Source organism: Lepidothrix coronata, unplaced genomic scaffold (assembly GCF_001604755.1).
Source record: "Lepidothrix coronata isolate B3197 unplaced genomic scaffold, Lepidothrix_coronata-1.0 Scaffold187, whole genome shotgun sequence".
NCBI lineage: Eukaryota > Metazoa > Chordata > Aves > Passeriformes > Pipridae > Lepidothrix > Lepidothrix coronata.
Window position 1 is genome coordinate 264,643 of NW_016690367.1, and position 11,249 is coordinate 275,891.

The 11,249-nt window shown below is 65.7% G+C and overlaps 2 protein-coding genes across 2 annotated transcripts in view; both read left to right on the forward strand.

Annotated features, from left to right (window-relative positions):
* Positions 1 to 446: 446 nt before the first annotated feature.
* On the forward strand, positions 447 to 1,848 carry ZNF593 (zinc finger protein 593). Its single transcript, XM_017831093.1, has 3 exons — positions 447 to 658; positions 1,215 to 1,277; positions 1,383 to 1,848. Exons 1-3 carry the CDS (start codon positions 462 to 464, stop codon positions 1,522 to 1,524), a joined length of 402 nt encoding a protein of 133 aa, XP_017686582.1. The 5' UTR covers positions 447 to 461; the 3' UTR covers positions 1,525 to 1,848.
* Positions 1,849 to 4,567: 2,719 nt separating this feature from the next.
* Positions 4,568 to 11,249, forward strand: part of CEP85 (centrosomal protein 85) — a 20,942-nt gene continuing 14,260 nt past the window's right edge. The window contains exons 1-19 of the mRNA XM_017831076.1: positions 4,568 to 4,636; positions 4,956 to 5,113; positions 5,575 to 5,765; positions 5,842 to 5,926; positions 6,109 to 6,150; positions 6,234 to 6,521; positions 6,606 to 6,707; positions 7,050 to 7,118; positions 7,498 to 7,617; positions 7,780 to 7,865; positions 8,361 to 8,494; positions 8,572 to 8,765; positions 9,044 to 9,074; positions 9,185 to 9,357; positions 9,460 to 9,533; positions 10,099 to 10,170; positions 10,271 to 10,344; positions 10,612 to 10,676; positions 10,753 to 10,811. Coding sequence (XP_017686565.1) covers positions 4,585 to 4,636; positions 4,956 to 5,113; positions 5,575 to 5,765; positions 5,842 to 5,926; positions 6,109 to 6,150; positions 6,234 to 6,521; positions 6,606 to 6,707; positions 7,050 to 7,118; positions 7,498 to 7,617; positions 7,780 to 7,865; positions 8,361 to 8,494; positions 8,572 to 8,765; positions 9,044 to 9,074; positions 9,185 to 9,357; positions 9,460 to 9,533; positions 10,099 to 10,170; positions 10,271 to 10,344; positions 10,612 to 10,676; positions 10,753 to 10,811 — 2,069 coding nt within the window. The 5' untranslated portion in view covers positions 4,568 to 4,584. The remainder of the gene's footprint in view (positions 4,637 to 4,955; positions 5,114 to 5,574; positions 5,766 to 5,841; positions 5,927 to 6,108; positions 6,151 to 6,233; positions 6,522 to 6,605; positions 6,708 to 7,049; positions 7,119 to 7,497; positions 7,618 to 7,779; positions 7,866 to 8,360; positions 8,495 to 8,571; positions 8,766 to 9,043; positions 9,075 to 9,184; positions 9,358 to 9,459; positions 9,534 to 10,098; positions 10,171 to 10,270; positions 10,345 to 10,611; positions 10,677 to 10,752; positions 10,812 to 11,249) is intronic.

Below are 11,249 nucleotides of genomic sequence, written 5' to 3' on the forward strand. Positions count from 1 at the left end.
CGGGGCCCGCGGGGGGACACGGGGACAGCCCGGGGAGGGGCCACCGGGGGCTGGGGGAGTTGGAGGACACGGCTATGCCCGGGGACCGTCACCGGGCCCGGGGGGCTTCAGGCCAAGGCTGAGCCGGGGAAGGCGTGGCCGAGGGCGTGGCCTGCTGCTGATAGGCGTGGCTTATCACATAGTGGGCGCGGTCTATAGACCGAGTCAAGCCTTGTGGGAGGAGCCTCTCGCTTAGTGGGCGGAGCGTTCCTGCCTGGAGGCGGGATCTGCACTTCGTAGGCGGAGCTTATTACTCGGGGCGGGGTTATCTGCTCGGGGCGGTGCCTGTCGCTTCATGGGCGTGGTCTGTCGCTTGGTGAGCGGTGCTTATCGGTTTGTGGGCGGGGCGTAGAGCCGGGTGGGCGGGGCCCGCAGCCTCCGGCGCCTGCGCAGTGCCGGCCCGGCCCGGCGTGGTCGCCGCCATGTCCCCGCGGAACGGCCGCCGCACCGGCGCCCACCGGGCGCACTCGCTCGCCCGGCAGCTCAAGACGAAGCGGCGCCGCCGCGACCTGGACGAGATCCACGCGGACATGAAGCCCGAGAACGCGGCGCGGCTGCTGCGCCAGGAGGTCGACCCCGACCTGCCGGGCTGCGCCCAGTTCTACTGCCTGCACTGCGCGTGCGTGCGGGGGGGGCACGGGGGGCTCGAACCCTGGGATGGGTGGGTGTCCTGGTCTTGGGGGTCCCACTCCCCTGCGAGGGGGTTGCCCTGGTTCTGGGGACTTCATGGCTCCTGGGGTCCGGGGGAGTCCCAGACCCCTGGAATGGGGTTGCTCTGGTTCTGGAGGGGTTCTTGGGATGCTCCTGGAGAGGGAGGGCGTGTTCTGGTCCGGGAGGGGGGTTTTGGCCCCTGGAATGGGGTTGCTCTGGTTCTGGAGGGGTTCTTGGGATGCTCCTGGAGAGGGAGAGCGTGTTCTGGTCTGGGAGGGGGGTTTTGGCCCCTGGGATGGGGTTGCCCTGGTCCTGGGGGATCCATATGGCTTCTGGGGTGGGCGGTGTCCTGCCCCCGGGGGGTTCTTGGCTTGGGAAAGCTTGTCCCAGTCTCAGGGTGAATCCCAGCCCGTGGGGGACTGACCCCAGGCTTGTGGGGGGACCCTGGCCCTTCAGTAGGGCTCTCCCCAGCCTTGCTCCCATATCGGGGTCCTCTCTGACCCCCATCCTCTGATCCCCCCCAGGCGCTACTTCGTGGACCTCAACAGCATGAAGGAGCACTTCAGGTCCAAGGTGCACAAGAAGAGGTGAGGAGGGGCCCAGCCCCACAGTCTCTCAGGGTGGTGGTGTCAGTTCTGGAGCTCCCTGAGGAGCGGGGTGGGAGCCTTCACACCCCCCTGTGCCTCCCCCAGGCTGAAGCAGCTGCGGGAGACTCCGTACACGCAGGAGGAGGCCGAGCGTGCCGCGGGGATGGGATCCTACATCCCCCCAAAGAAGGTGGAGGTGCAGACCCAGCCCCTGGAGGAGGCCACCGAGATGGAGACGTCCAGCTGAGCCCAGGGGACGAGGGACTGAGATCTGGCGGCTCTGTAAAGGCGTCTTTGTCCTCAGCTTTGTGAGAAAAACACGTCCCAGCACAGCCTGCCAGGAAAAACCACCCTGCTCCTCCTGCAGCCCCGGGACTAATGAGGAGAAGGAGCCAAGGAGACCCTGGGTGCCCTCACCATGTGTCCTCCTTCTCCAAGAAGGGACAAGCAGCTTGTCCTGGCAGGACTACACTCCTCTCATTGCTTTTGGAGAGATTTTGGGTGTCTGTCCTTTGGTCAGAGGTTATTCCAGAGGTTCAGCCATTAAAATATGTCAACTAAGAGCCTGGAAGCATTGAGAGCTCTGTGGATATGAGGGGGACAGTCCCCCCGAGGGGTGTGGGGGCACCTCTCGGTGTTGTGCTCTCCCCCATCACCCAGAGGAGTCCATGCCAGCCCAGAACAGCCTCATCCCAGTGCTCCTGCCCGGGCAGAGTGCTGAAACTCCCTCTGCCCTCCTGGCAGGGGTTTCCCAGGCAGCTTTTTTTGGGGTAGTATGTGCTTGAGTGACCTCCTCAAGCATCAACGAGCAGCTGGTTTGGGCCTTGAGAGGGGAGTGCTGGTGTCCCCTTGGCAGGGACACTTTGAGGCTCCTGTCCCCAAAAACCAGCTGGTGATTTCATGGTCCTGGAGGGCTGGGGCTGCACGATCACCCTCCCTGCCACCCTCCCTGCCTCGTGTCTGCCAGACTGATGCTGTTGGTGACCCTGAGGGGACACTGTGTGACAGTGCCACCACCCGCTGCTGCCGCCTCGAATTCCTGCAGAGCGACTGACCCCAGTTCATCCCTCCTGCCGTGCTGGGGCCTGGGAATGAGCTGGGCATGGGGCTCGGGGCTGGAGCAGCAGGAAGGCAGAGCGACAACGCAGCTGTGCTGGGTAGGGAAGGGTTTATTTCCACACAGCCTGCTCGGATTTGTCCCCCCCCTCCCGACCCTGGGGGGGATGGAGAGCTGCAGCTCTTCGTGGGGTCGGGAGAGGGGGGGTCGGGAAGGCTGCAGCCGCCATTCCAGCGGGATGTGCCTGCCCAGGGGACACGTCACCGACCCCGTGGCCCCACGTCCCCCCTGCCCCGTTACCTAATGGTGCTCGGTGCTGGCCTCATTCCTGGCACATTCCCACGGGGACAGAGGGGGTCTGTGGCTGCCAGCAGGGTACAAGGGGCCCCTCGGGCCCCTCTGCTTCGGTGGGAGATGGAGATGGATGCAGCTCCCGGCTCCATCTGTCTGTCTGCCCGTTCAGCCTCCGGTCTCGTGGCTGGATCCCGGTGTCTCGCAGTGGTTCGGGAAGGGGCTCATCCGGCAGCTCTGGAGCTGGAGGCGGCTTTTCCAGTCTCCATCCCGGCTCCAAAAGCGGGGACAGACAGGGACAGGCACGTGTCCCCCCTCCCCAGGGCACCATCGCGTGCCCAGGCGTGGCGGGAAGGGCTGGATGTGGCGCAGGTCAGCCGGAAAGTCGCCGCAGCTCCTCTCAGACAGGGGATGGCGGGTGGAGGGGGACCCCGACACCCCCCTGGGGACTGTCCCCACGGCCCCGCCAGCCCCCTCCTCACGGCGCCGGGGGGGCCTTGGCGGGGTCAGCCATTCTGCGGGCGCTGTAGAGGGACAGGCAGAGCCCGGCAGCCGCCAGCAGCAGGGCCAGGGGGGTCAGCAGCCGCCCCCCCGGCTCGGCCCCCCGTCCTGCCGCCAGCTGCATCTGTGGGGGGACAGAGGAGAGGAGAGGAGAGGGGAGCGCTGGGGCACCCCAAATCCCAAACCCCGCGGGAACAGGGGGCTTGGGCCCATGCCCTGAATGTCTCCATCGCGCCTGGTGGTGTACAGGGGAAGGGGGCAGCTTTGTCCCCCCCTGGGGTGTCCAGGGTGGCTTTTGGGGTGCTCTGAGCGGCACTTGAGGGACTCCACTGGCAGCACCCTCGCTGCTAATGCGGAGCTGGGATGGAGCCGGGAATGGCTCCCGTGGCCAGCAGGCCTGGTGGGCGACAGGGGCACCATCCCAGGGGTCCCCATGGGCTGCCCCCAACCCTGCTGGCCCCCTTACCTGGAGCAGACGGAAGTACCCCGGGGTCAGGCGCTTGGGGCGGATGATCATGGCGCGGTGGGGAGCAGCAGGATCAGGCCCCGTGGGGCGGCGGCGGCGGGGCTGGGACCCCCCGACACGGGGACCCCTGCCCTGAGCACGGCGAGGGGTCCGTGCCTGTGTCCCGCCCGCCGGCCCCCTCGGGAAGGGCGGCACCGGGCGAGCACAGAGCCGCTGTCAGCCGCGATCAGCGCCCGCTGCTCCCCCGAGCGCACACGCAGGGCGGGGGGGTTTGGGAGCCCAGGCGCTGGCGGGGGGGCCGGAGCCAGCCCAGGACACGTCTGGGGGGGCTGAAGAGCCGGGCTCAGCCATGGGGCTCTGCAGGCCTGTATGGGGGCTGCCCCTTGCCTCAATCCCCCTCCCTTGCAAAGGGAGGGGTGTGAATGTGCCTTGGGCGGGGGGTGACGCCCCAAAAACTTCCCATCCCTCATCTCTTCTCGCTGGGAGGGCGCCATTCCTTGGATCCCATTGAGGGTGGTGTGGGGGTCTGGTCATCACCACCATTTAGGCTGAGACCAGGCAAACTCGTTGCATGGAGAGGGCTCTCCCACGAGCCAGGTGTCACCCCCTGGGGTCACCCGGCCAGGGACCAGCGGGGACACCGGTGGGGAGGGGGCTGAACAGGGCAGCTGGGGTGACTAGTGTCACGAGTGCTGCTGGGCCTCAGCCTTCACTGCACGCAGAGGTTTTGGGGGGGTAAAACACACCGTGTGCCATTTCCAGGAGGGTTCCAGCAGCCCCATTTTCCAGGGGGGTGTTCCAGCGGCCGTGTGTCACCGTCCCCGTCCCGCCGTGACTCACCTGGGGCGCGCCGTGGGGCCTCGCCCCGTGGGATGGCGCTGGGCAGGTGAGCGGCACCCGGACGCTCCAATGGGGCTCCCGCTCCCGGCACAGGTGGGAGCCGCTCCCAGCTCCCGCTCCCGGCTCCCGCCGCCCGTTCCGGCCCCGCCGCCATGGAGCCAGTGGGCTCCTGGGGCCCCGCAGAGGTGACCGCCTGGCTCCGAGGTGAGACCCACCTCCCCTGCCTGCCCCTCCCAACCCAGGGGACACCCCACTGCTGGCTCTGGGGTGGGGTGTCCCCAGATTGGTGACATGTGGGTGGGTTGGTGTGGCTGGGGGGGTGGCAGCGCTTCTGGTCCCTCATCTCTTCTCCTTGAGAGGGGACATTTCCCCTGGATCTTGCTGTGCATGGGGTGGGGGTCTGGCCGTGCCCACCGTTTAGGCTGGGACTGGGTGAACTCATTGCATGAAGAAGGCCGTGCCATCAGCCAGGTGTCACGCCCTGGGGTCACCCAGCCGGCGGGGGGGTGCTGGTCTGTGGCAGGGCTGGATGCAGCGGTGCAGGGGTACCCCTTCGAGGCCTGGGAGCTGGCAGGGCCTGACCTGCTGGGGCTGGATGTGGAGGTCCTGGAGGCACTGGGTGTGTGGCCCCTGGGGCACCAGGAGCTGCTGCTGGAGGCCGTGGAGCAGCTCCGTGAGCTGGTGAGTGCAGGGACCCCCTGGGGCTGTGGGGAAACCAGGGAGGAAGGGGGGATTTGGGGGCACCCTGGGCTGGGTGGAAGGGAGGCCATGGGGTCACCTTGCACTGGGTGAAGGTGGGGACACCCTGGACTCATTGGAGAGGAGATGTGGGGGACCCTGGGCTGGGTAGAGGAGAGGACATGGGGGCATCCTGGGCTGGAGAAGGAGGATGTGGGGTCACTCTGGGCTGGGGGGAAGGGAGGACATGGGGGCACTGTGGAATGAAGAGGGAGAATGTGGGGTCACCCTGGGCTGCGTGAAGGTGGGGACACTGGGGCACCTTGAACTCGGTGGTGGAGGGATGTGGGGGCACTCTGTGCTGGTTGGAGCTGGGAATCAGGGCTGGGTGAAGGTGGGAATGTGGAGGCACCCCTGAGACCCCCACTGCCCCCCCCAACCTCTGGCATCCGTGTCCCCCCCAGGATGCAGGGCTGGCGAGCACCAGCCTGCGGACCCTGACAGAGAGGCTGCAGGAGCTGGCACAGGGCATCCAGAGCCTGGTGCTGGGGGGGCTGTCGGCAGGGGATGCCCCCCAGCTGCCCTCCCTCACCCTCCTGGCCCGAGTCATCGACCTGGTCGGGGCTGCCAAGGGACTCTTCTCCTGGCTCAACAGGTCTGGGGCAGGTGAGGGCCCCCCTGGGTGCTGGGTGACCCCCACACCAGGGGCTGAGCTCTGTGTCCCCCTCCAGGTACCTCTTCTCCACCCTCAATGACTTCTCAGCCAGCCAGGACATCGTCCTGCTGTGTGCCCAGCTGGGAGAGACACTGCAGGCGGTGGGTGACGGGCACAGTGTCGGGGTTGGGGAGCCAGCTGGCAGCTCTCCTGTCCCCCCAGAGCTCTGCCGGGCTGGAGGTGGGGTGAGAGGGGATGTGGTGCAAGGGGGGTTCCCCACGGGGTCCCCCCAGCTGGGATGGAGCCATCCCTTCCCGCTCATCCCCACATCTTGTTCCCCCAGGATTGTCCCGTGGCTGAGAGGGACAGGCAGATCCTGCGGATCGTAAGTTCTGTGGGTGAGGAGGGGGTGGCAGACACGGGGGGGCGCTGCCAGGGCCCATCTGAGCCCCCTGCTGTCACCCACAGTGCCAGCACATCGTGGGCATCTGCGAGAGCATCGTGGGCTGCAGCCCCCCGGCGCTGCTGGACCGCAGGGCTGTGCTGCAGCAGGTGGGGCTGGCGCTGCCCCCCGGCCCAAGGGGCAGCCCCCCGAGGTCCCCCAGCACCCCATCGCTGCCCCCAGGCCTGTGGCAGAGCCCACCAACATCCCCTGACTCGCCAACGCTGCCCCTCAGCCCATGGGGGAGCCCCCCAGTGTCCCCTGACACCTCAGTGCCACCCTCTGACCCCCTGACACTCATCACCACCCCACTGGTGAGTCCCCATCACCCCAGTGCCCCCCACTGCCTCTGGACCCCCCCAGATCCCTGCTCAAACCCCTTTCCTGTCCCCCCTTAGGGCTTTGAGATCACCTCCACCAGCTCCTGCCTGCACTTCGTGTCTGCCACCACCTCGGAGGTGAGCGAGGGGCTGCCCCTCCCTGTCTGTCACCCCCACCAAGTGCCACCCTGTCCCTTTTAGCACTTGCCATGGGGAATTCCTCCAGTCCATGGGGTCCTCTTAGGGCCCTAATCCACATCCCGACCCAGAGCTGGGGGGGCTGCCTGCAGCTGAGACCGTGCAACTCATCTCATGAGTGAGCACAGCCTGGGCACGGGGGGAGCCCCCTCTGCACCCCGATCCCACCTGGGCAGCTCCGGCCGCTGCCGCGAAAGGTCGGGTTAATGGTTAATCCCTCCCCGGTTCTCCCCATCCGGGAGAGATCCTGAGTGTGGATTAGCTTGGGGAGAGGGGGTGGGAACCCAGGACTGGGCACCCCACTCCCACCCTGCCTCTACCCAGGCCCTGGCTGCCCACGGGGGGCACATCCTGCCCGGGGACGAGATCGTGCAGGTCAATGAGCAGGTCGTGGTGAGTCGGAGGGGACGGGGCTGGTTTTTGGCAGGGAAGTCATGGACAGGGAGCTGCAAGGCCGGGAGGGCTGGGGGAATATGGGGAGTGCAGCTGGGAGGATTTTGGGTGCACACAGGACATGCAGCCGGGAGGATTTTAGGGGGACATGGGACCTGTGACTGGGAGGACTTTAGGGGGAGTGTAGCTGGGAGGGCTTGGGGGATATAGGAGTTGAGATCTGCAAAAAGCAGGACCCATGGCTGGGAATGGTCTGAGGGACACAGGAGCCACCGCTGGGGGGTTGGGGGATGTGGGATCTGTGTCTGGGGAGGGTTTGGGGGATGCAGCAGCCATGGGGCCAGGGCCGTGTGCCACAGCTCATTGTGGGTCTGTGCAGGTGGGTTGGACACGCATCAACCTGGAGAAGAAGCTGCTGGAGAAGGCAAACGAGGTGACACTGGTGCTGAAGAAGATCCCCCTTGACCTGCATGGCTCACCCCTCTCTCCCAGACAGCAAGTGAGTGATCCCGGTGCTCCCAGTTCATCCCAAGTGCCTTACTGGGATGTGCTGGGAACCAGGCAGAGACACTCAGAGCCAGGTATCTCCCATCACACTGATGATCCCTAAAGCTCTGGGGTCCGTGGTGGGGCGGGGCTGTCCCTGACACTCCATCCACAGCTCCCGGGAGCATTTTCGGATGCTGCGGATTCCCCCGGCACCAGGAGTGGCGAGTGCCCAGGCAGCCCCGTGTCCCTGACCTCCAGGTGAGCCCCATCCCGACACCCCAACACCCCCAATCCGGCCAGCGAGGAGCTGTTTGGATGCCCCCAAGGCCCCTTCCCAGCTCTTTTTTGGGGGTGGAGAAGTCCCAGCGGCGCAGCAGCTGCCTGCGAGCGGCCCGGGGAGCTGCCCAGTAGCCTTAAGGAACGGAAAAAAAAGTGGGTTGTGTTTGTAATTCATTCACTTGGTAACGTTTTAGTGGGGTTGAAACTATATTTAGACATGACCCTTCTCCTCTCCCGGAATGGAAAGGCGTGCGGGGAGCCAACGGCAGCGCGGGCAGGAGCCACCGGCCGGGCTCCCACCCTGCCGGGGACCACGGAGGTCTGGCGGAGCTGGTGCTGAGCCCCCACCACCGCGTTCCCTCCGGTCCCACTTCTCGCGCGGGGAGAACCGCGGGTGCCCCACCCAGAGGCCGACAGTGGGATCCCTGCAGACGTCGAAGAGGTTTGTGGCTCAGGAGTCCCGTTTTCCCCCAGCGTTGGTGCCGACTTGGACTCCGGGCCGGACTCAGCGCCGGATCCCGTCACTGACGAAGAGGAGGAAGAGGACGAGCAGGACCTGAGGCTGCCCAGGGCGGCCGTGGAGGAGCTGCCGGGACTGTCAGGACGGGGTAGGACGGGAGAAGAGGCGGGGACAGAGAGATCTCCCCCCAGGACAGGAGGCTGCAGCCCCGCTCGCTGTTCGCAGGCGCTGCAGAGGAGGAGTGGGAGAGTGGCACCCCCTTGGACACCCCCTTGGACACCCCACTGGGCACCCCACCGGGCATCCCAAACTCTCCGGGCATCTCTGCTGCCACCAGACCCCGCAGCACAGAGCTGAGCCCCACGGCAGCCCCCACCACGGGGGCTGGGGGTGCAGAGCCCTGCCAGCTCCCTGGGGAGGTGAGAGCTGGGGGGGACACTGGGAGGGTGTCAGAGTTGGGGGGGGTGTGACACGGGACTTTGTGTCCTGCCTGTGGTGGGAGTCAAAAACGCCTGTACCAGGATGGGTTCCCCTCTGAGCTCCCCTCTGGGCTCACTGCTGTGTGTGTGCAAGCTGGGGGTCCCTAAGGGGGTCCCTGAGGGCTGTATGTGCTGCTGGGGGGGCTCAGCTAACACTGCCCTGCCCTCACCCCCCCCTTATGTCATCCCTAAATGCTCATCTCCATCTCCCCATCCAGGGCAGCCCCCAGACAGGACGCAGACCAAAAGGTGAGCAGGACCCTGCCAGGCTGGGGTGAAGGGGGCTGGGGGCTCCCCCGGGGAGGGGGGCTCTGCTCCCCCTGCCCTGCCTTGACACCCCCCCGGTGCTGTGGTGGCAGGAGTGGCGACCAGGCTGAGCCGCCGGCGGGTCTCGTGCCGGGACCTGGGCCGGGTGGACTGCGATGGGTGGCTCCTCAAGAAGAAGGACCACGTGGGTTTCATGGCCCAGAAGTGGAAGCGGTGCTGGTTCGTGCTGAAGGGCCACACGCTCTACTGGTACAACCACCCCAACGTGAGTGGGGGCCACTGGGTGCCCTCGTCCCCCCACTCCCACCTGGGCAGCTGGGATTTCCCAAGGTGGTGGTGTTGGACACACTGTCCCCATTCCTCACAGGATGAGAAGGCTGCAGGACTCATCAATGTGGCCACCTACGACCTGGAGAGCACGAGGGAGCAGAAGAAGAAATAGTGAGTGGGGTCTGTCTCACCTCCAAGCTGGTGGTGGAAGCAGGGGGATGCTGGGCACGTGCTGATGAATCCTGCTGGGTACCACCTGCATGTCCCCATGGGGCTTGTGGGGTCCTCTCAGAGCTTCAGAGGTCCTCATGGATCTGCTGGTGTCCTCATGGGCCTCATGTGGTCCCAGTAGGGCTGGTGGGGTCCTTGCAGGACTGTGGGGTCCCCACAGGGCTGGCAGGGCCTTCATGTGGTGGTGGGGTCCCCACAGGGCTGGCGGGGCCTTCATGTGGTGGTGGGGTCCCCACAGGGTTGGTGGGGTCCCCATGGGCCTGCCGGGGTCCCTGTAGGGCTGGTGGGGCCTCCAAGGGGCTGGTGGAGTCCCCAAAGGGTTTGCAATATTCTCTCTGCACTGAGCAAGACGTGCACTGTGCTCCTGGAATTACCTGGGATGAGGCCGAGGACATCTCCCAGGGCAGGGAGAAGCCCAGACCCTTGGGCTGGATTGGAATGGGGAGGCTGGAGGGGGCTTGTGGCTGGTTCTGTGTCACCACAGCAGCCACCTGCTTGTCCTCAGTGTGTTCCAGCTGTGCCACCAGAAGTACAAGCCCTTTGTCTTTGCCGCCGAAACCTTGGCTGACCTGAGCATGTGAGTAACACACCCACTGGTGCTGGTCAGTGCCAGTCCTGCCACTCCTGGGCTGGCCAGGACCCTCCTCTGCCTGTCTGTCTGTCCTTTCCCTCCCCAGGTGGGTCAGTCGGCTCATAACAGCCAAAACAAAGTACACACTCGCCCACCAGTCAGTCCCAGACAAGGAGGAAGGTAATGAGCCCTTCTCCGGGGTGGGAGGTGGGGTCAGTGGGAGATGGGACCCTGGGGGGACCTGGAGGTGGGGTCAGTGGGACATGGGACCCTGGGGGGACCTGGAGGTCCTGGTGGGGCAGCTGTGCCTGGTGCCACATCCCCTGTGTGGGACTGCTGGGAGCTTTGCCTGTGATTTGTGGGAATGTGAGAAAACCCCCTGAGAGGGGCTTGGGATGATGCTCAGCCCTGAGGGGGGAATCTTCCCACTCCCACTGCTCTCCCCAGACTGCTACAGCGAGACAGAGGCTGAGGACCCCGATGATGAGTCCCCCAGGCACGGATGTGACTCGGTGAGTGGCACCGGGGGACATCCTGGGCAGGGGACAGAGGTTCCTCATCTCACCTCCTGCCTCATCTCTCCCCCAGCCAAGGAAGAGGCTGCAGAACCCCGCAGACAAAGCCCAGCTCTCCCCGGCCAGCGGCGAGTCCAGCAGCCCCCAGGGCAGCCCCCGGCCCTGCTCCCCCATGGGTAGGTGCTGGGGGTGGCATCTGTCACTCTGTCACCTCGTGTGCACCCTTTAATCACAGTCAGGGCCTCCCTTTTCTCTCTGTGTGTGTGCTGGGGGGTAACTCGAGTTGGGTTGTGTTGGAGTGTGAACCATCTCAGGGTGAAGGAAGCCTACAGGAAAGATGGAGAGGGGTTTTTTTAAAAGGGCATGGAGTGACAGGGCAAGGGGGAAACTAGAAAGAGTAGGTTCAGATTGGATATTAAGAGGAAATTCTTCGCTGTGAGGGTAGGGAGGCCCTGGTACAGGTTGCCCAGAGAAGCTGTGGCTGCCTCTGGATCCCTGGAAGTGTCCAAGGCCAGGTTGGAGCAACCTGGGATAGTGGAAGGCATCCCTGCCGTGCTAAGGGGTTGGAAC

Bases quoted from the DNA above. Each gene is read 5' to 3' on its own strand.
- ZNF593 (XM_017831093.1), top strand. From the start codon at position 462: ATGTCCCCGCGGAACGGCCGCCGCACCGGCGCCCACCGGGCGCACTCG. The intron at 659-1,214 runs GTGCGTGCGGGG...GATCCCCCCCAG, and splicing joins TTCTACTGCCTGCACTGCGC to GCGCTACTTCGTGGACCTCA. The intron at 1,278-1,382 runs GTGAGGAGGGGC...TGCCTCCCCCAG, and splicing joins TCCAAGGTGCACAAGAAGAG to GCTGAAGCAGCTGCGGGAGA.